Here is a 22999-nt window from a genome sequence, read left to right as displayed (position 1 = left end):
CTCTTTAAAGTAGAGACTCTACATACTGATATACACCTGAACATCAGCAGGAGAGGACTCTTTAAAGTAGAGACGCCATACTGATATACACCTGAACATCAGCAGGAGAGGACTCTTTAAAGTAGAGACTCTACATACTGATATACACCTGAACATCAGCAGTAGAGGACTCTTTAAAGTAGAGACTCTACATACTGATATACACCTGAACATCAGCAGGAGAGGACTCTTTAAAGTAGAGACTCTACATACTGATATACACCTGAACATCAGCAGGAGAGGACTCTTTAAAGTAGAGACTCTACATACTGATATACACCTGAACATCAGCAGGAGAGGACTCTTTAAAGTAGAGACACTACATACTGATATACACCTGAACATCAGCAGGAGAGGACTCTTTAAAGTAGAGACTCTACATACTGATATACACCTGAACATCAGCAGGAGAGGACTCTTTAAAGTAGAGACTCTACATACTGAACAGGATGACCTGTGAGATGTTTACTAGTAATCACGTTATTTAAAACCAAAAGCAGAAGAAGCTGACGAACCCCGGAGAGACGACAGCTTTGCAAACTTCCTCTTTCAAAACGTTTGAAAAGGAAAAAGGTGGATCAGTTTTCGACTTTCACAGTCGTCATCCGCGTGTCACCATCACCCATTGACTTTTCTAACTTCAGTATGAAGTCATGCTCACCGCAGATGAGTCATTTCTACCTTCTCGAAGTGAGGGTGAAGGAGTTTGAGGTGAGGTGTGAGATGAAAGCAGCTGCTACCACGGTATGAACCCACACTTTATTGAGGGCACCCCACCCCCTTACTAAGGTTGTGTTTATTATGGTAAATAACTTGTGTGTCTGCCTCGGAAATGCTCCAAAATGAAATCCCCTTTTCAAACAACAAACCAGAAATATAACCTCAGAGGCTGCAGTAGTTACAGGATTAGGGCTGTAATTAACAATTATGTTCTGTATGGAATAATCTGCCCCTCATTTTCTCAGTTAATAGATCACTTGCCTGCTGAAGGAGTCCAAAATATCCCTCTTATAATCAGACATACAGTAGGCCAGGCTTTAACCAGGAAATAGTTGGGGTTTCAGCCTGAAAATGAATAAAACAATAATAAGTTATAAAATGAAATGTGTTCACCCAATCTCAGAAATCGTGTTTTAATCCCTTTATCTGTTTAATAGGATGTTAATTATTGGGTTTGCACAGGACATGACATAAAAGAGTTTACCATGGACTACGCTGGACATGTCTCACTAAGCTGTACCGAACTGTTCGATTATTAAACATTTTTAAAGTTCTTACTTATTTTTTTCAATTTCGTTTTTTATTATTTTTCTAAATGTTTTGTTTTCTTTCCTTTTCTTTATTTTATTATATTTTTTCAGATGTACACTTTTTTAATTTTTATTTATTTGTGTTTTTTCTCAAACCTGTCCTTTAGTCAGTGCTGCCCCCAGCGCAATACGAGGCCCTGCGCACAGCGGGCTCTGCCTATAGGGAGGGCCGGCCCTGGTTACAGTACATGTTGTTTATGTTTCTGTGTGTTCAGGGTTTAAGCTTTACTGAGCCTAAGGACACTCAAACTGAATCTAAACCGCCCCCGTTTGAGTTTCAGGTGGTCTTAAAGATGGGCTGTTTCTGCAGGTCATTGCACTGAAGCATTAAGTCCTCCTCCTCCGAACAGACACAGTTATCAGGCATGTCTGTAATGTTTTCTGGGAACGTGGTACAGTATCTCTGGGCCCCGCTGTTTTCCTGGAGCAAAAATCCCCGGTGAGTCAACATCCTCTCTCCTCTTGGACAGCCTTCCTGCAGCGCTGCATTTCATTTGTTCTGGCTCGGAGGGAGACCAGGACAATATGCTGTGTACAATAAACCCCTTCAGAACAGGGTGATCCCCGCCACTTCCTGCCACTTCCTGTCTTTGGAGACAGGAAGTAGATTCTGACGCCATGCTCTGTCTCTGGGGCCCACGTGGTGATGTCTTCAGACTTGCATGTTGTGGTTAAACTCAGATATTAATTCAGGGCGAACAGTCGAACTGAGGTATTCAGATGTGTCACTGACTGGGAACATGTCTGAGGCCTCGCTGTTTGAAGATAAACTGTGGAACTTCCTGCCGTTGTGTTTGAGGACTTTCTCTTTCTCCCTCACAGCTGTCAAGGTTTTAGGTCTCAGTGTTTAACCCTATGAGGATCAGGGTTGGTTAGATATGACAACCTTGTCACCTTCAGACACTGGGTCCTCGCTTCTCTGGATGTTGTGTATTTAGAGCTGTCAACTGCCCGACTGTATGGGACGAGTGACACCAATGAATCAACGCTCTGCAGTTGATTCTTTCAAACATCTTTTGGAATGATTTCTTCCTTCCCCTAATCCACAGCCTTTCAAATTGTGACCTTAGCGTTTCTGTGTGTGTGTGTGTGTGTGTGTGTGTGTGTGTGTGTGTGTGTGTGTGTGTGTGTGTGTGTGTGTGTGTGTGTGTGTGTGTGTTAGTGATGGTATATACACTTCTGTCTGACTACGCTGGTGTAGTGCTGGCACCCAACAGTGAAGGCCCTGTGTGTGTGTGTGTGTGTGTGTGTGTGTGTGTGTGTGTGTGTGTGTGTGTGTGTGTGTGTGTGTGTGTGTGTGTGTGTGTGTGTGTGTGTGTGTGTGTGTGTGTGTGTATATGTCTGGGAGGGAGGGTTAGTTTTATTTTGCTTTATTTTATTTTTGTTTGTCTGGTTTTATTTTTAGCTGTGTTCTGCATTTTGTATTTTTGTTTATTGCTGTTATCTCCGAAAGGTGTGTTTTTGGTTCTACATGTTGTGTATTAAGCTCAATAAAAATTGTATCACAAAAAAAAGATATGATAACCTTGCTCTGGTCTTTTAATAATAATATCGTAATAAAAATGATTTATTAAAAAATAAATAATAATAATTGATTTTAGGAACCCTTTCTAAACACTCAGGGTCAAACAGTCAAACCAAATAAACATTCATGAGAGCAGTTAAAAATACCTAATGAAATATCTGATATTTCAACTTTTCCTCCAAACACTTTTTCATTTCCCATTAGTTTTTAAATAAAGAAAATAAAGAATAAAAAGTTGAATTGTTGAAGACTACAAAACCTCTGTGAATGGTAGGATCCTTTTACGGACAGCACAGTTCTTATGTGGACCACAAAATGAGCATTGACACAGCTAAGTGTTACACACATTTACACTTTCATTTTTCACTAATATGTCAAAGAGTATATTTTATTAGAGCCTTCTTCTTCATCCATCCATCTTCTCCCGCTGCTCCCTCAGGGTCTCGGAGGTAACAGCTCCAGCAGAGAGCCCCAAACTTCTCTTTCCCTGGCCACATCAACCAGCTCTGCCTGGGGGATTCCAAGGCACTCCCAGGCCAGCGAAGAGATATAACCCCTCCACCTGGTCCTAGGTCTACCCCTCTGTCTCTTCCCAGCTGGACGTGCCTGGAACACCTCCCTAGGGAGGCACCCTGGTGGCATCCTCACTAGGTGCCCGAACCACCTCAACTGGCTCCTTTCAACGCCAAGGAGCAGCGGTTCTACTCCGAGTCCCTCCCGGATGACTGAACTTCTCACCCTATCCCTAAGGGAGATGCCAGCAAGCTAACATATAGAAGACAGTATGTAACTGCTAAAATCAAGTAGCTAGCATAGAGCTAATTAGCTACTGCTAAAATTGAAATGACAGACAGAGAGCAACAGGCTAACAGTCAACAGTAAAATTCAATGGTAGATTTATAATGGAAAAAGAGTAATGTGTAGTGGACCAGAGAGAGCAGGTGGTTCCTTATCTGACTGAACGTCATAAAACAGCCGAGAAAAAGAGGAAGTCGTCTAATAACTGAACTGAAATCATACACCATCTGTACACCCACTCTGTCCAGGTTTCACATATGGAGAAAACACCTCTCAGATAACTCCAAGAGATAACCTGCAAATGATTCGATTTCCAGGTTTATTCCAGGTCTGATGTTTTACTGATGCTTTTGCAGCTGAGACACACATCCACAAATGTGTGTTAAAACCATAGGCGGTAGTTAAAACTGAGCCATCCATTGAATTAGCCTTACATGTCCACTGGGATCAGCAGCATGCAGCTGTTGTGCTTCCTGTGTTAGCATCAAAGCTACATGTTCAGGAATGACACATGAGCTGCAACGGGAAATAAAAGCACACACACCTGTCGCTCTCTTCAACAGGAAGTACTAATTAAAGTGTGGCTTTGCATGTGTGTGTATGGGTGGGTGTGTATGGGTGGGTGTGTGTGTGGGTGTGTGTGGTAGGTGTGTGGGTGGGAGAAGTCATTTAAGGACTTACTGTGAAACTGGAGAACACATAAAGAGATGTGATGTCTTTGCACCTTCATATTCCTGCAGTGGATTTCCTTTGACAAGTGAAATACTGTTCATGTGAGCCCTCTTTCTCGGTGTTTAAGATATCCCTTCTCATGTGAGCTGCTCATTTGACATTTTAATGCACATCACGGTGTGTTTCATACTGGAAAACTGTTATGGACTGTATTTGGGGAAGGGGGGCGGGGTGATACAATAAACAGCTCAGAGGCTCTAACTGTATAACTGAGCTGTTCATTAACGAGCTGCTGGCTGGAAATGATGATCATAGCTTCAGGAGAGAGGCTGTTAAAACAGCAAAGAGACAATAAAAGCTGTATGATCCCAGTGCTGCTGCTGCTGCTGGGAAACCAAATGCACTTTATATTTATTTAAGATGCAGATAATTAACTTCTAATAGGTTTTCATTGAAGGCACTGTTGAGGGTGAAGGCTTAAGCTGATATACTCTTGTCTTTTATGGACATTTTTATAAGTAAAGCACACTTTTTATTGACATTTATGAAGGCATCTCAAATCCACACCTGTCTTCTCTGGAGGCAGGTTTCCATTTTACTGCATGTTACCTGTTTGTCAAACACACACACTGACTGAAAAACATGGAGATACTAACAGGCAAACAGTCTTTTTTTAACCGACGTATTCTCTAATCTTTATGGTGTATTTCCGGCACATTTGTCACCCACATCCTGAGGCTTCACTGTCCTGTCAGACGTGAGTATTTAGATATTTCCACCTCAAACATGCTCTGTTCTTGCGTGAGGAATAATGAAGTGTGGTTCAAGTCTTGTGTCTTTGCTGTTGAGTAAATATTAAACCACTTCCTCATTTTTAACCAACAGGAACATCTGCACTGATCCATTCATTCGTCCAGAGGCAGCAACGGTTCGACAGAAAACTGTGACGCACTGTGTCTTTGAGAAATATCTCAAACACCTTCCAGGCTTCCTCTTACTGCTTCTCCTTTTACATCACTGACGTAGGAGGACCAGCTGCAGTCCAGAAAGAGATCAAAACTTCAGATTATTAGGAAGGAAATCCATCTCCAAACAATCTACCAATGTTTAAATCCTTCGCCCAAAGTTGTAGAAATTGTCCCTCTCTCTAATATGGCACTCAAAAATGTCACTTTTCAAAAATCATGTCCCAGTTTCTCAAGATAATGCAAATGAGTTGTTGTTAGCAGCTTCACGAAGGACCCATTTTCTACTTTACAGACTGACTACACACTTAAATCCTAACGGTGAAAGCGTTTATGCAAACTTCAAGTCAAAATATGAAGAAAAACTTTGAGAACGCATCAAATGCACATAGCTGAAATGAATGGACTTCATCCCAAAATGGTAAACAAAAACATCCCTCCTCATTGTGTCGACTCATGCTCGGCGCAAATGGTCTACATAAGATCCTTCCTCCTGTAGTACTGCGCAGGAGGAAGCATGCACTGAAATGACTCATCTCTTACTACATTTCACCTTTTAAGACTCGGTTATTCTGCCGATGCACGCTTCCTCCTGCGCAGTACTACAGGGGGAAGGATCTTATGTAGACATTATAGTTGGTTAACAATAAACCAAACAGTCTGTGGCTGAATCCTCTTTATTCCTAACACAAAAGAAATCTCACATCAGAAACTGAGTAGAGTTTGGATGAATTGAGTTTAACAGGATCAAACTTTATCCGTTTACAAACTTATTTTCTGATGTTTGTTTTCGGGTATTTTTAGGTTTGAGCTCATTTAGCTGATTAAACGTTGTAGAGTATTCTCACACTCAGTACTTTAACTCGGGGAAAGCTCCTGAATACTTCCTTTAACACCGCTGCCTCTCTCCCTCGGTGTTTGGGCCCTCTGTCTCTGCTAAACGGCCCTTTCACTCGCTCTGTCTTTAGTGTACCCTCCTGAATAATGACCCCCTCGTTACTCCTTCTGAACCCAAACACCGGCGTGGATTCCTACAGAAAACCCTGTTGTGGAAATGAATCCTCTTTAATCTTAGCAGCAAACTTTGTGAGAACCAGTTTACAAACTTTTATTCAGGAGTTTTTGCTTTGCTGCTTTGGGTTCTTCTCACTGTAATGCATCAAGTCCATTCTGGTGATTAACGCTGAACGCAGTGTAGTACTTTAACTCGGGGAAAGCTCCTGAATACTTCCTTTGACACCGCTGCCGCCCCCCGGGTTAGTTGCAGACCTCGGTGTTTGGGCCCTCTGTCTCACTCTGTTTTTAAGTGTACCCTCCTGAATAATGACCCCCTCGTTACTCGCACTGAACCCAAAGCACCGGCATGCTTGCATAACAATCCCCCCCCCCCCGCCCCCAGCCCTCCACTCCACCCAGCAGCAGCAGTTGGGGGGGGCTCGGACACATGGCTGCATACCATCGCTCAGCATCCTCTGCAACAAAAGGGATCAACGAGGAGAAAGTGACCAGCATGACCTCACGGGTCAGCTGGGAATGAAAAGACTCCGTGCAACCCCCGACACACACACACACACACACACACACACACACACACACACACACACACACACACACACACACACACACACACACACACACACACACACACACACACACACACACACACACACACACACACACACACACACACACACCTCGGACAACTGAAGCCCTGGGAATAAGAGAGTTTGGAAGAGGAGGAATCAGCGCTGCGGCGTGGAGCTGAAAGAGCGGTTGTGTTTGGTATTTCGGGTCATGCCTTTTCTCCGCACATTCCTCTGCGCTGCCACAATGCTGCGTGTCAGAGCCGACACAACGGCCTCCTTTCTGCACACCTCCACCACAAAGAGCCTCCAACCAGCCGAAACCAGACACTAACCTCCAGAGCTCGAGGAGCTGTGAGCAGCTGCTATGTTTAAAAGAAGAGGACACTTCTCCTCGGAGGAAATCACAAACACATTGTCTGGCAGCGGCGGGTCTGCTGTGGCGACACAAACAGCTTCTTCTGCACAAAATAACGAGCGCTCGTTCTGAAAATGACACATGTTTTTATTTTCAGAAAACGGTGACTGAAAAAAAAAGGACCAGTCTAAAGTCGATTTCAATCTTAGAAAAACGTAGGAACAATCAGAAGGGGGGGGAGCATGCAGTAAAAAAAATCTGTACATGACAAAGACAATAAATTAAATAAGTTAAAGAACAGGAGGCTGCGCAGTCTTTGGGCTCTCTTTGGTTCAGCGTCTCAGAGACAGACTTTAGTCCACATGTGTCCCATGATGCAGCTCTTCACGAGGCTTCTTCCTGCTGCGTCACGGGGTGCAGAACGATCTGGAAAGGGACCATCAGAGTCACAGTTTGCTCTCCTCCTCCTCCAGGGGCCGGTTCAGCCCCGGGATGAACTTGAGGAGTCTCCGGCGGAAGCTCTTCTGTTTGGGCTTCCTCTGCAGCGGGGTGAAGCCGCCTTGCTTCTCCCCCGACGTGTTGGAGTTCCCCCTCATGTAGCTCCGGGTGCTGGCGCTGCGAGTCAGGTTGGTCTTGGCGCTGGAGAAGAGCTCGCTGGCGGGTCGGACCTTCAGCTTCCGGTCTGGGTCGGCGGTGGTGTCGGGCCTCTGCAGGCGGGTGTAGAGCGGCTCGTCCTCGGTGCTCAGGACGCTGCTGGTGCTGCTGCTGCCGCTGCAACGCAGGGACCGCTGCGCTGCCGGGCTGGGGGTCCCGAAGCTGCCGTACACCCCCGCAGACTCCAGAGACTCGTACACCGCTGCATCACTCAGGACGATGCCTGCAGGGAGAGGAGAGGAGAGGAGGGGGTGAGGAGAGGAGGAGAGGAGAGGAGGATTCAACTTTGTTATAATGCAATTTTGACACATCAGTCAAACAGCTGACATGAAGTTCAACCGACTCAAACAACCCGGGGTTTTCTTCCATCCTTTTTACTACTAAATGTTCATATCTCCTCTCCCTATTGTACATTTTTAAATGCATGTAAAAGCAGCTTTCATACAGAGTGAACTGTCCTGGTAAAAGTCAAATAGAATGATGTAGTAAAACACTCACCGTGCACCAGCCTCTGCTCCTGCACCATCAGCGACCGATACTCGTCCCATTTCTCGTGAAGTGTTTGCTGCAGGAGGAAGACGAAGACACGGTAAAACAAACAGACTAAATGACTCCTGGTTTAAATATAAACAATGCTGCAAAAGGGAAGGATTCTACTTTCATATCTGACAACTTTTCAAAGCGACAAGAGACTAAACGATACCAAAGATAACTTCCAGACGGCTGAGCTGTGGTCAACTAAAAACCCGAATACGCATCTCAAAAGATGCATAATGACTTGTTTAGGACTCAGATGTTTATTTGTGTTGTGCATCTCGATATGACTGCAGCAGTTTATCTCGTGTTGTGCATCTCGATATGACTGCAGCAGTTTATCTCGTGCTGATTTATGAAGCTCTCTATTAGTCAGGGATTTTCCAACATGCGAGTCCACAGATCAGTCACAGAGAAAACAAGAAGCAACAGTTTCCTCTGCAGCAGCAGGTTAATCTGTGGAGCACTGGATTAGTTCCCACAGAGTGTGTGTGTGTGTGTGTGTGTGTGTGTGTGTGTGTGTGTGTGTGTGTGTGTGTGTGTGTGTGTGTGTGAGTGAGTGAGAACAGGGAAGGATTAGAGCGAAACAGCTGCTGCAATCTGTGTGTGGAAATCTTTTAAAAAACAGCCGACTGCTGATCAACAGGTGGGGCTGAGGGGGAGACAGGTGGGGCTGAGGGGGAGACAGGTGGGGCTGCAGGGGAGACAGGTGTGCATGGAGGGGGTGGGGTGTCTATAAGTAGCATGCAACACAACGTGTGCAACGCGCTGACAGACAGGGAAAAAGTGCAGAGCTCATTCTGCTGCGGAGGAGAGCAGCTCTCAACTGAAATCCTTCAGACGTGAGGAGATGCTTTTATGGCGGTTAACTCTGATACCTGCCAGAGTGCTTCATCAGAACTACAACTTGAAAAACAACATGAAAAATAATCACAAACTACTCTGAATCATCGATATGCCAAATAAAAGCGTCAGTTTCCAGCTTCTGATAATATGGAGATGAGCAGCTTTTCTGTGTGTACGATCAAAGCAGAGAGAAGGTGTTTAGTCCTTTAAAGACATCCTCTTGGACTGAGAAACCAGAGGGACTATTTCTCCAGTAAAAGTCTCACCTTCAGATACTGCAGCCGAGCCTCCATCTCCGCTTTCCGGATCGAGTCACTGTACACCGTCTCCAGCCTGTAAACCAGAAAATGAAAAGCGTTAACAGGAAGAAATAAAAGATATAAGAGCAGAAACAAAATGAAAGTCTTTGGGAACGACATGCAGCTACTTCTACTACCGATCCACAAAATGTAGACATGACTTTCTTTCCTTTTACATTTCTGTCGTCACGTTTCCTCTCCCTTCTGTATTTATCCCAAAAATACCCTTTTTTGAAATTTAGAAGCTTCTAAAAGCAGCTTACAAACGTATAAGGAAACACATACGTCCCGAAAGGCTGCTTTTATGAGGGGACGAGGAGGAGGAGGAGGAGGAGGAGGAGGGAGTCTGTAGCAAAATATGCATTTGTGTTTTTGTTGCTCCCATATTTCCTGTCCCTTTCACACTTCGTACAAAATGACTACGTACAGTAAGTAAAAGCAGAATGCAAATATGAAGGGAAGCACTTCTAAAACTAAGACTAATAAAGTCATGAAAGGCTTTTGAATGAGGTGGTGGGGGGGGGGGGGAGTCTATATTTCCTTTCCTTGTTTTGTAGAAGAAAGTAAAAGCAGCATATAAATGCAACAGGAAGCACTTATAAAAACTACAAACAGGGATTAAATGAAGTCATGAAAGGCTGTTTACGACAGCGGGAGAAATAAACAAGTTCCACTGCAACACACACACACACACACACACACACACACACACACACACACACACACACACACACACACACACACACACACACACACACACACACACACACACACACACACACACACACACACACACACACACACACACACACACACACACACACACACACACACACACACACACACACACACACACACACACACACCAGAGTAACTTCATGAGTCTGTAAAACGTGCCTCGCTGTGAGGCGTTTTTTAACACGCGCTAATTCGGCTTCTGATCTTTTACAAGCAGCGGAGGAAAAGAGCACTAACTCAAATCCATCCGACAGGTCGAGATGCTTCAGCCAGGGTTACCTCTATAAAACGAACTACAGACATTAACGAAGGCATCTCTCTCTCGGTTATTTTCAGACGTTTAAGCAGACAGTGTGCATCCTCAGAAAAGTGATATTATGAAATTCATTTTTCACGCCCAAACAAACGTCTCTAAATCTGGAGTGTTACTGCTTTGATAAAAATCATACTGTAGTGAATCTCTTTGGACATTTACAGACTGTGAGGAACTGCCGTGGACAATTTTGTCAACATGTGAACAAGAGAAACGCTGTGAAAAATATGGATCGTTATCAACAATAAATCAAATTAAAAATACCTAATTTTTGGAAGCAAAAGGGAGAAATGTGTCTTGGATTTGCAATTTAAAATGTACTTTAAACCCTATAACACCCTTCTACATTCAAACCTAAATGAGGATGGAAAAGAGGAGCAGTAAATCAAAGTTCAAATACTAAATCAAATTGAAAATCGGAAGGAGAAGCTGGTTCCTGGATGCCATGCTTAATATTTAAGTGTATTTTCTGCAGATGTTTTTCTGTGTCGCTGAAGGTGGTGATTACGTATTTTGGAACCTAAGAAGTTGAAATATTCCTCCACAACGAGAGGACAGTGAGGCCTGTAATTCCACATACCAGTTCAACTACTTTTAAAGTCTTTGTCCTGCTTCAGAAACTCTGATATTGTAGTTTCCCATCCCGCCCTGCCGCTCACCCCCCCTGCAGCCGCTTCGATAAATAACTTCTGCTGTTGAACTATGAAATGAGAATTTCTCACAGCTGGAGGCCACTTTTTCTTCCCTCTGATAATCCAACAGCACAAAACAAAAGCAGTCGGTGAAAAACAGACACTAAATGATGGGGAAGTCCTCACATTACACTCTGGAAACAGAAAAAGGTCAATAACTTTAACCAGGTTTCTGCAATGTACTTCAGTTTTGGAATAAAGGTCAATTGCTGGAAGTTATTTAGCAGGTTGACGTTAAAAGTCAGCGTTTCTCCCTGCACGCTGTTCGGCTAACGCTAACGTTAGCTCAGCTTGTGTCTCTGATAACTTCAGATCCAGACTAAAGGAAGACTTTATTTGAAAGCAGATTAACTTCAGAAGTCGCCTCTTCTTCAAAACAAACAGACCAGCTGATTAAACCCTGTAAAGATACTGAGCGGGTCAGAGGGGCTACGAGCTAAAGGCTAACATTTGGACAACTGGTTTCTCGTTTCCCGTATTTGCATTTTAAACCAATTAAGACCCCTATTTCAAGGTCAATGAAGAACAGAAGAGACTTATTTATCAGCTTGAGATTGAATGCAGGATCAGACAAACATTATTTAAATGAAGTCACATTTATTCAGCTCCTCTGAGTGTGTGTACCTGAGTGCGTTTCCACAGGCTCTGATGAGCTGCACGATCTCCTTGTGCCGAAATCCCTCCACCGTCTCCTCGTTCACACTGGAGATGGTGTCCCCTACACACACACACACACACACACACACACACACACACACACACACATACAGTCAGCATGCACTTTATTTACTGCTTCATGTTTGATTGCATGAAACTTCGACATGTGCAGCACAAATGTGAAGACGTGGCTGATTAATGAACTGTTTGAAAAAAGCTGCACGTGTGTGTGTGTGTGTGTGTGTGTGTGTGTGTGTGTGTGTATTTATATGTGTGGTGTGAAGTCTGATGTCTTTGTGAGGTTCCAGCACAAAGCTTTAATTCTGCTCTTTCAAAAACCACCACCATGTGATGAAGTCAGAGAGACATGAGGACAACAGAGAGAGAGAGACACGTGAGGAATGTAGGAAGTGATACTGAACGTCTGAGGAGGAGGAGGAAGAGGAGGAGCAGGATCCTCTTCCTCCTGTCGTGACGGAGACGTTAGACTGAGAGCAAAGCGGTTAAACCAGAGACAGTTTTAGACCGCTGACGTGCTCAACAACACGCCTCATATTCTCACTGTGAGAAACTCTTTGCTGAACAGGAACTGAAAGGTAGTCGCTAATGTTTTGCATATACAGCCTTTTGTTTAGTATCCTGGTAGACATTACAGATTTAAGATGCTGTCCTTTTATAATCGCCGCACAGCGAGAAATCGGAACGAGTTGAGGTATTTTAACGCTGTTTAAAGACACTTTTTTGCACCATCACTGACAGAGGACGGTCAGAATCATGCTGGCCTACAAATGATTGCACGATTGTATCCTGACAATAATCCAGACATGCTTCAATCTTTAAGTGGCACTAAACGCAAACTTTGGATTCCATTTAGTTAACAATTTTTTTATTGCATCCCAGATACTTTGTCCCCCGGCACAAAAAGAAAAAGAGGACGGTTTTTGTTTTAGTGAGATAATAGGTTTACTTAATTGCAACGAGAGCAAGCACTTCTATTCTATGTGAGGTCATTCACATCCCTCTTGAGTGTGTGGAAGAGATCATCTGAAACTTCAAATGAAGGTAGAAGTACAAAGCTTGCCTCTGAGATGCGTTGGAGCAGAAGTAACGTAACATTATATACAAGAACTTGAGTCTAATTTGAGGTTGTTGAACCTTTAATTACTGAGTCTTTTGACTGAGTGTGTGAAGCATTACGTGGTTAGACCCCATGTTTCACTCTCTATGCTTCCTAATGTCTCTGTAGTTACAAGTGCGTAACCTGCCCTCATGGTGCAGCAGGTCAGTGAGTTTCAAACATCAGTGAGTGCAGTGAGGTCACAATGAGACACAATCAAAAGAAGAACAGATCTAAAAAAAGGTAAAAGGAACTTGTAAATATTTCCTCTTTTAAAAACACGCTGTCACATTTTCCAAAACAGAGACGAGTGACGAGTGCCAAACTTCCTCTAAAACCGAGGGGTCGTATTTGCTCCTCTGTTTTTGGCACTTTGGTAAGAGGAGTTGTCAGAAAGGTGTCGGCTCAAAATACACACACACTGGGGCGTTTGTTGACTGGAAAATGAGAGGGCGTACACACACACACACACACACCAGAATATAAAAGACCTCACTTCCCCTCGTCTGTGTGCAGCAGCTCAGGTTATTTTAGACACTCACCGACTTTGAGTCCCGCCTCCTGCGCTGGGCTGTCCTCGTGCACTTTGCACACAAACGTGCACATCTCCACCGAGTTCTGGTCCTGGTGGTGCAGCCCGTACGTCTGAGGAGACACAAGCAACACTCTTAATCAAGGCTTTGTTCTCCTGCATTATTTTAGTTAACCGGGACAAGACATCTCCGTCAACGCACCAGCCATCAGAGACATGACATCACATGGCCCCCCCCAGAGCAACTTGCACACACTCAACCCCCACAGGAGCGATTTGGGACAGGTGTTGTAAAATCCCCTGAGAAACATCTTAAAAAAAGAGGCATATTTTGAATGCAGGACTTTTTTTGGGGTATTTTTACTCTTTAATACTGAGCTCTTCCTCCTCCTCCTCCTCCTCTGATGCATATCTTCCTGGAGTTTTATGAATCTGTCTCTGGGAGGAAAAGACGTTTTGTTTCTATATCTGGTTTGGATGTTCCCCGCCCTTCCTGCAGGACGTGATGTCACTGAGCATCTCCAGTTTGTGTCCTCTGGTGCTGAGTTCAGGGTCCAGTATGCAAAAAAGGACATTTGCCTGCCGGATATATTTGCGTGGTGATAAGTTTATCTTGCAGGCGGCCGGGCAGGAGGCGATCTGAATCTGTGCAAATTCTCCAAAACAGTCAAACATGGGTCTGAGTTTTAGTGGGAACACACACACACCTCACACACACACAACTCACTTTGAGAGTGTGTGAGCTGTGTGTATGAGGGAAAGGCCCTGCTCAGCTTCAGAGATGAAGTCAGAAAAATAAGTGTGTGTGTGTGTGTGTGTGTGTGTGTGATACTGAGTGTGTTGTAGACTCTGTGGTGACTGAAAGAAGGAAGAGCGTGCAAACACATGTGGAAGCAACAACAAACTGTTTCCAAGACAACTAAATACATGAAGAACTACAGTCCAGAGATCAGGTGAAACTCAGGTAATCGTTGTTTGATCGAGCACAAGGAGAGAGATGATCACTGGAGTAAAGTATAACCTCAGAGGCTCTGATGTAGGAGACGCTGCAGGTTCTTTAGAGGACAAACTGTCAGTGCATGGCTGTAGGAAAACATGCAGACAGAAGGAAGACTTTGCATGTTTTGTCTCCCCTGTCCACTGATATGATCTGCACCACTTCCTCTCGTGATTCAGTTTTTAATCAGCGTTTCAAAACTGAGTTATTGCGCAAAGAAAATCATTTCACTGTGTTCGTCAAATAAAGAGGGTTGTATGCTCTTCTTCTGAGCAGCCCTCCAACCTGTCGTTGCTATGGAATATGTAGGTTTTAATTGCATTTCCAGGACCAATAGCCTCTATGTTGCATGTTTTTACTGATTGTATTAACCTTTGTTATATTTAAAGAGGCCTGGTTCGGCTTTCTGTGGGTGTTGGTGCATGTAAATGGTCTGCAGAGGCTAAAATCCCAGTGTTCCCCTGCAGAGACACACACACACACACACACACACACACACACACACACACACACACACACGTATTAAAGTACTGATCTGATCATGTTTTAGTTCAATACTTGAGGAAAAGTACTTCATTACATTCCACATCTGCTATTTATAGGATGGTGCGTTCGCTGCAGGGCGACACATCGGGAGATTTCAGAGTCTGAATCGTCTGGTGGTTATTTTTTTAAACACATCAGTGTGTGAGGAAACGACACGGCTGAAAATAAAAAATGCCTGGAGAGAAACGGAGAGTTTCCTCTGGAGTCATGAGACCGACTGACTGCTGCCTGACCCCTGACCGCCGCAGCAGCAGAAAGCACGGTCGGATTAAAGGATTTTCAGGATGAGACGCTTCAGTTTATCAGAGAGATCCTGTTAGAAGCACTCCAGAGGTTAGACCCCCCCCCCACCAGATGTTAATCCTCTCACCTGGATTTCAAACCCAAACGCCTCGTCCTCCTTCTTCTCCAGCACCACCACCTTCCTGCAGAACATCAAGAAAATCACTTTAGCTACGAGCCTCAAAGCCTTTATATTATTATATGTAAACCACGCTGTAAACAAATCCACTTAGAGGCCTGTTCTGCTTTTTGGGGTTTGCTCTTTCTTCACTATGGAACACTCGCGCTCCTATTGGCTAGCGCTCCAACACAGTGCACGTGATAGGCTAAGGGGCGGGACATCTCTAAGCAGGTTGAGCAATCACAACAGAGCCGGGCCAGCTAACCAATCAGAGCAGACTGGGCTCTGGTTTCAGACAGAGGGTGAAACGAGGAAAGTACAGGCAGTCTGAGAAACAGGTTTCATAGAGATCATTTAAGTTTGGATGAAAAAAAGCAGAAGAACTGACTAAAGATCCCCGAACTCTTAGTCAGGAGTTACAGAAGCAAATGTAGAAGTCATTTTTCCGGCAAAATGTTGGGAATATGCTTTTCCAGCCTTTGAATTCTGGAGATTTACAGCTTTTCCTTGTTTTATAGGATGAAGCCTGTGAGCTGGTTCAGGCATTTTTTTCTCAGAATTTTGACTTTTCTTAAATGAGGTTTTTAAGGACTTTGACTCTCTATATGCTGCTTCTGATAAGAGTATCAAAGAAACACGCCAGTTGTCTGAAATATATTAAAGTGAATATATTTGCACATTTGAGTTGGACTCTAAGGAGCTGGGATGAACATTCTTTACTATCTATTTACTAACTATGTGTTAGCTGCAGCCCGGTAAAGATGTTCTTACATTAACAGTTATTCATAAATACTTGAATTAAACTTTAAAAAGGACAAAGTGAAGAATATTCCTCCCATTTCTTCATTAAAAAATGACTGGAACAAACGTTTTATTGAAGCTGATCTTTATGACGTTTGGTATTTGAATAACAAACACATCGAACTCTTCATTGTTCAGCCCTTAATCTATGCAGAGACAGTTAGCAGCGTCACTCAGAACTGAAGCCCTTTCTGCGCTCCGTAGAGACGCTGATTGTTGTGCATTATTCTCCGAGCGTGCGTCGTGAATATTGAAGCGTTTTTTCTGCCCTCTGCATGAGAGCAGCAGTGTTTACGCCCTACAGACGGTTACTGTACGTTTGCAGGAAACAGAGGAGCTCTGTCAGCACCCAGATATCTGCTTACGAGATTTAGATAAAGACAGAGCGGAATCCAGAGCGACGCAAGCACGCCCTCCATCCTCCGCCTGCGTAGGTCCAATAAGACTCTGGATATCAGGAATACTGAGAGGCCGAATACCGCTACTAATCCAACCTTCATTTGGGGAATTTTACATATGATTCATTCCCTAAATCATCAGAAAACATGGAGAAATCACTATATCTGAGCCAAGGATGGTGTCTACGAATCTCAAACCCATAAATTCACTCAGAGAAAAGTGTGGAAGAGCGACGTGAAACTCAGAGGCAGAAAAAGCCAAAGACTATAAATCCCACGGAGTCTTTAACTGATTTTGCACACGATTCGCTCCATAAAACATCAGGAAACACTAGACAAAATATCCTAGAGCTACACATGATGCATTCAATGCCTTCATTTATCCGACAAATATTCATTTTATAAGATAATAAAAACAGAAGGGAGCCCGGGCCTGCGCAGGTCCAATACATCTGATGGAGACACTCTCGACTCACATTGGTTTACACACCATTCAGTCTCTAAAACATCAGTGAACTGTGGGAACTGCTGAAGCCTGCAGAGATATATCCTGATTACTGAGAGGAAACAGATACAGATTTCTCACATTTATTTGGTTCATAAAGGGGAATTTTACAGATTTGACACGATGATTTGGTCCAGAAAACGTCAGAGAACTTCTAAATATCCTAGAGAAAAGTGTGACGTAGGGGTGTGTGTGTGTGTGTGTGTGTTTGTGTGTGTGTGTACCTCTGTGGTTCAGGTGTCAGGGTTAATGGTTTCCACTTCTGCACACCGCCACCCTGCAGAAGAAAACGAAACATAAAGCAAGGTGAAACACCGGAGTGACGTTAACCATGACTCATCAGGATTTCCCCCAACACACCTCCTACACACACACACACACACACACAAACACCCCCCCCCCCAACCGGTCCAGCAGGGTGAAACACACACACACACACACACACACACACACACACACACACACGAGTCCCTCACACACACACGTGTTTGTGTTTACTCCGAGGCTTCAGAGGGAGAACCTGAAAGTTGAGTCGCTATGCTCCGTGTTTACTTCACTGTCACAACAGCAGGGTCAAATTAGCCTCAGATCACACAGACGATGCCTTCAGGGACTCACACTGACGGTGCCTTCAGGGACTCACACTGACGGTGCCTTCAGGGACTCACACTGACGGTGCCTTCAGGGACTCACACTGACTGTGCCTTCAGGGACTCACACTGACGGTGCCTTCAGGGACTCACACTGACGGTGCCTTCAGGGACTCACACTGACTGTGCCTTCAGGGACTCACACTGACGGTGCCTTCAGGGACTCACACTGACTGAAACTAAAGAGCATCAGGGGAAGTTTGTCAGAAATCCCAGCCTGGTGAAGAGCAGTGAACCGAGGAGGAGGAGGAGGAGGAGGAGGAGGAGGAGGTATCACTGAAGACTGACCGTCATCTCACTTTAATTGATTCGTTTTTACATCTTGTTTTGTCGTTGATTGCAGACTTACTTCTTATACTTGTTTTTAGTTGAAGCTGTAACAGAACGACCGCCTCGTGATTACTGAAGTCTTTCTGAATCTGAAGTCAGAATCAGAAAGACTTAAAGTTGGGATTTCTGGTCTTTTTTGAGCGTTCGTCCCTCGATGGAAACATGTTTCTTATTAATTAATAGTTAATGTTTGAAGCAGAGATGTCTGTAAATGCTGTTTTATCTCATATTTAAGAGACTATCTTTGGTCATTTAAACATCGCCTTGGGTTTGGAGAAACTGAGAGAGACATTTCATATTTTATACACAACACGTAGAAAATAAACTAACCCATAATGAGTGCAGACTTTAGGACTTCATGTCATTTATCAAAAGGATGGAAGAGTCAATCAAGAAAAGCAACTAAAAATCCAACATATTCGAGAAGCGGGAAACTTTTGCCTGAAAAAGTGAATAAACTAGTTAATTAATCGGCTGATTAGTCGTCCGACAGATTGTTGGAGAGCTAGATGTTATAAATCTAGCTCTCCAACAATCTGTCGGACTATATCAGTTTGTTCAAACTGATATGATTTGTAGAGCTGCAACTGAAAACTTGATTGTTTGGTTTATAAAATGTCAGGAAATTGTGAAAAATGTTCATCTCAGGTTTAAAAGGTATTCAAATGTATTGTTTTGCCAGCCTACGAGTAAAAATATTGACTTTATTTGACCTAAAAACAGAGAAAAGCAGCAGACCTCGAGAAGTAAGAGGCTGTCTGAAGCATTGTGACATTTCTGCATGAGGAATGACTTCATCAGCTGCTTTTTTGCAGAAATCAGTCAGATCTGTCACTCCGTAAGTGCATGACAGCCTGTGTACAAGTTATACTTTAAATTCTGCGGCTGTAAACAAGACGCCGGCGTCACAATCAGCTCTTTGAGAGATAAAGCTTCTACCTGAGTCTGTGAACACGGAAACCCTCCGTCTGCAGTAAATCTGTCTCTGCGCTGCAAATAAAGAACTCTCTGTGACGTTCCTCTGCGCCCTGCACTCACAGGACTGCAGCTCAAAGAGGGCTTTCATCCTCTGAGTGTGTGTGTGTGTGTGTGTGTGTGTGTGTGTGTGTGTGTGTGTGTGTGTGTGTGTGTGTGTGTGTGTGTGTGTGTGTGTGTGTGTGTGTGTGTGTGTGTGTGTGTGTGTGTGTTGCACTGTTGTAGACCCCCCCCCCTCCACATGTGTGCAGATGTGGAAGAAGTACTCAGATAGTGAAGGGACAAACACTTCAGTCTAATGAAGCGTAAAGTTAAGTGTTGCTTTGTCTGTGGATTAGAATTCATACTATTTTTGGTTTGTGTTATTGAGTCTGAAAAAGCTGCTTTCAAAATAAAGTTTGATTGATTAAAACAGTTTTTCAAAATAAAAGCGCGCTGAGGACGATAAACAGATCAGAGTTTTAAACTAATAACAACAAGTTAGTCTGGATCAGTTCAAGCACATTCCTCCTCTTTAATAAATAGAATCAGCATTAGCTCAGGTTGCGGAACACCGTTTCCTCGAGTCTGTGACTTCACTTCCTTTTTGTTTGTTTGTTTGTTGACAGTTGGAAACCAGGTAAAACACAGACAGTGTACGGTAAATAAAACCACCTATCCTCAGTCCTGCAGACACACAGTGAGTGCTGCTTATCTGAGGCAGCAACACGTGATAACACACAACTCTTACTTTATCAAAATATTGATTAAAAGATTCATTTTAAGCCAAAAATGTCTCTAAATTCTGATTTCAATCCGTTATTTCAAAGATGTGCTGCTTTTCTTTGCTTTATATCATATTAAAGTGACACAGCATGACTTTTTATACAATAAACCATTGGAATATTCATCTATAATGACTAATTGTGAGTTTCAGCCATACTTTATTATGTTTAAGCTTTATTTTGAAATTTACAACAAAATCACCTCTAAAATAATAATAATGTAAAAGTATTCCATATAATTCACATTAAAGGAGTTATTCAAAAGAGTGTTAATCTCCAGATCAGTAATTTATTAATATCATTAAACCTCTTTACTGTGCAGACGCTCCATAAATCACTCAGAGAGTTTGGGTGGTCCGCACTGAGGATGAGCTACTGTTGACCTCTGGTCTCTCTCTCTCTCTCTCTCTCTCTCTCTCGCTCTCTCATTCTCTCTCTCTCTCACTCTCTCTCTTCTGGCAGGTTAAATAACTCAAACCTCAAACATATATACACATGTTTGAGGTTTGACATTAGCAGAATGAAATGAAATGTTGATTTAAATGAAGTTTTTAAGTCTTTTTAGGGACAATTACAGGACAGAGAGGGAGTTAGATAACTTTGCAGTGGATTTAAAGGCTGAACAAACTCCTGCTTTGACACCAGAGAGGTTCAGTTTGAGTCATATATGATTCCCTAAAGACGCAGAGGCAGAACTCAGAGGATCATCGTGATGCAGTGAAATAAACACTAACAACAGAAGTGTTGTTTTTGCATCATGTCGCAAAAAGCTGAGCCTGGAAATAAGTCAACCATTCAGCCTTAAAGTGGGAAATATTTAAAGAGGTTAAAGTTGACTAAATTAATTTGAGTGCGGATTTAAAAGTTGAGAAACACTAAACATGTCAGATTAAAATGCATAAAGCTAAGAGTTTAGATTACGTTCATTTCGCTTCTGCTATACCATCTACAATCAAATAACTTGGGGACAAAGTTGATATGAATAAGGTTTGTGTGACTTTAGAACCATTGGAGGGTTTCAACAGTGAGTAAATTAAGAATACAGTGGTGGAAGTTTCTTGTGTGAGTTAAATAAAGCTACATGCACTTCCCCTACCTTCTAAAGCCAATACCGTATTGAAATACAAAGTGTTGGAGACTCTAAGGAACACTGAGAGCTTAATCTGTGAGTGGAGTCGCTTCTGAAAGTACAACAACACTACATTAACCTGGACTTAATTAAGGTTACACGCACTCCTCGTACCTTCATGTAGCTCCGGGGCAGAGTCCCTCCGGAGTACGCCAGGCTCTTGGTCAGGGACTTGTAGTTGTAGACCTCGGAGCAGTTCGTCTCCTGAGTCCTGCAGCTGTCCGACTTCGACGAGAGGAAATAGATGTCATTATCCTGGGACACGGGCCCGCTGGAGTTCACCTTCTTCAGCCTCCTGAACGTCATGCTGGGAAATATGAAAGAATCTGGATCATAGACAGAGGGAGAGATGCTGAGCCTCAACGTGGAGCCGGTATGAAGAGCTCTGAGTGCTGCTGGGGAGGCTGCTGCTGGGGGCGGGGCTTTTATTGTGAAGGGCTGCACTCAGCTGCCAATGGGGATGTTGACGTGCATCCTTCTCGTGCTGCATTCAGGGGTGCCTCGGATGTTCCTGCTTCACTTGTTTGATGTCTTGAACACACATTCAGAGGTGTACAATTTTGAGGTACTTCTACTTTACTTGAGTTCAGACGTAAATGGTGTACTTTTACTCCACTACATGTATTTAGTACCTTTAGTTACTTTACAGATTAGGATTACTGATGGTAAATATAATCTCCCTTAAATCAGACTGTAGTTCACCTGCAGTAAATCCAGCAGCTACCCTGCAGTATACAAAGCATTCAAACTAGCTGCACCTTTACCAGCTCTGAGAACACTTTAATGATCAATCATTATAAAACATATCAGAGATATTATTCTGAAATGGACCAATCAGACAATGACTACTTTCACTGTCGCTACTTTAAGTACATTTAGAGGAGAGTACTTTCTACTTTCACTGGAGGAACATTTAGAATACTTTTACTGTGACAGAGTATTCCTACACTCTGGTACTTCTACTTTACTCAAGTACAAGACCTGAGTACTTCTACTTTACTCAAGTACAAGACCTGAGTACTTCTACTTTACTCAAGTACAAGATCTGAGTACTTCTACTTTACTCAAGTACAAGACCTGAGTACTTCTACTTTACTCAAGTACAAGATCTGAGTACTTCTACTTTACTCAAGAACAAGACCTGAGTACTTCTACTTTACTCAAGTACAAGATCTGAGTACTTCTACTTTACTCAAGTACAAGACCTGAGTACTTCTACTTTACTCAAGTACAAGACCTGAGTACTTCTACTTTACTCAAGAACAAGACCTGAGTACTTCTACTTTACTCAAGTACAAGATCTGAGTACTTCTACTTTACTCAAGTACAAGACCTGAGTACTTCTACTTTACTCAAGTACAAGACCTGAGTACTTCTACTTTACTCAAGTACAAGACCTGAGTACTTCTACTTTACTCAAGTACAAGACCTGAGTACTTCTACTTTACTCAAGTACAAGATCTGAGTACTTCTACTTTACTCAAGTACAAGACCTGAGTACTTCTACTTTACTCAAGTACAAGATCTGAGTACTTCTACTTTACTCAAGTACAAGATCTGAGTACTTCTACTTTACTTAAGTACAAAACCTGAGTACTTCTACTTTACTCAAGTACAAGACCTGAGTACTTCTACTTTACTCAAGTACAAGATCTGAGTACTTCTACTTTACTCAAGTACAACATCTGAGTACTTCTACTTTACTCAAAAACAAGACCTGAGTACTTCTACTTTACTCAAGTACAAGACCTGAGTACTTCTACTTTACTCAAGTACAAGATCTGAGTACTTCTACTTTACTCAAGTACAAGACCTGAGTACTTCTACTTTACTTAAGTACAAGACCTGAGTACTTCTACTTTACTCAAG

General features: G+C 43.1%; 1 protein-coding gene across 1 annotated transcript; it reads right to left on the bottom strand.

Annotated features, from left to right (window-relative positions):
• Window positions 1–7376: 7376 nt before the first annotated feature.
• Window positions 7377–21522, bottom strand: tamalin (trafficking regulator and scaffold protein tamalin). The gene is made up of 8 exons (XM_063894875.1): window positions 21245–21522; window positions 17507–17559; window positions 15546–15600; window positions 13643–13745; window positions 11951–12044; window positions 9551–9617; window positions 8403–8469; window positions 7377–8127 (listed from the first exon to the last, which is right to left on the bottom strand). The coding sequence occupies exons 1-8, from the start codon at window positions 21434–21436 to the stop codon at window positions 7697–7699; spliced, it is 1062 nt and encodes a 353-aa protein (XP_063750945.1). The 5' UTR covers window positions 21437–21522; the 3' UTR covers window positions 7377–7696.
• Between the last annotated feature and the right edge of the window lie 1477 nt (window positions 21523–22999).

The sequence above is a fragment of the Eleginops maclovinus genome, chromosome 1 (genome assembly GCF_036324505.1).
Source record: "Eleginops maclovinus isolate JMC-PN-2008 ecotype Puerto Natales chromosome 1, JC_Emac_rtc_rv5, whole genome shotgun sequence".
NCBI classification, from domain to species: domain Eukaryota; kingdom Metazoa; phylum Chordata; class Actinopteri; order Perciformes; family Eleginopidae; genus Eleginops; species Eleginops maclovinus.
This window is presented reverse-complemented; position numbering and strand designations above follow the sequence as displayed.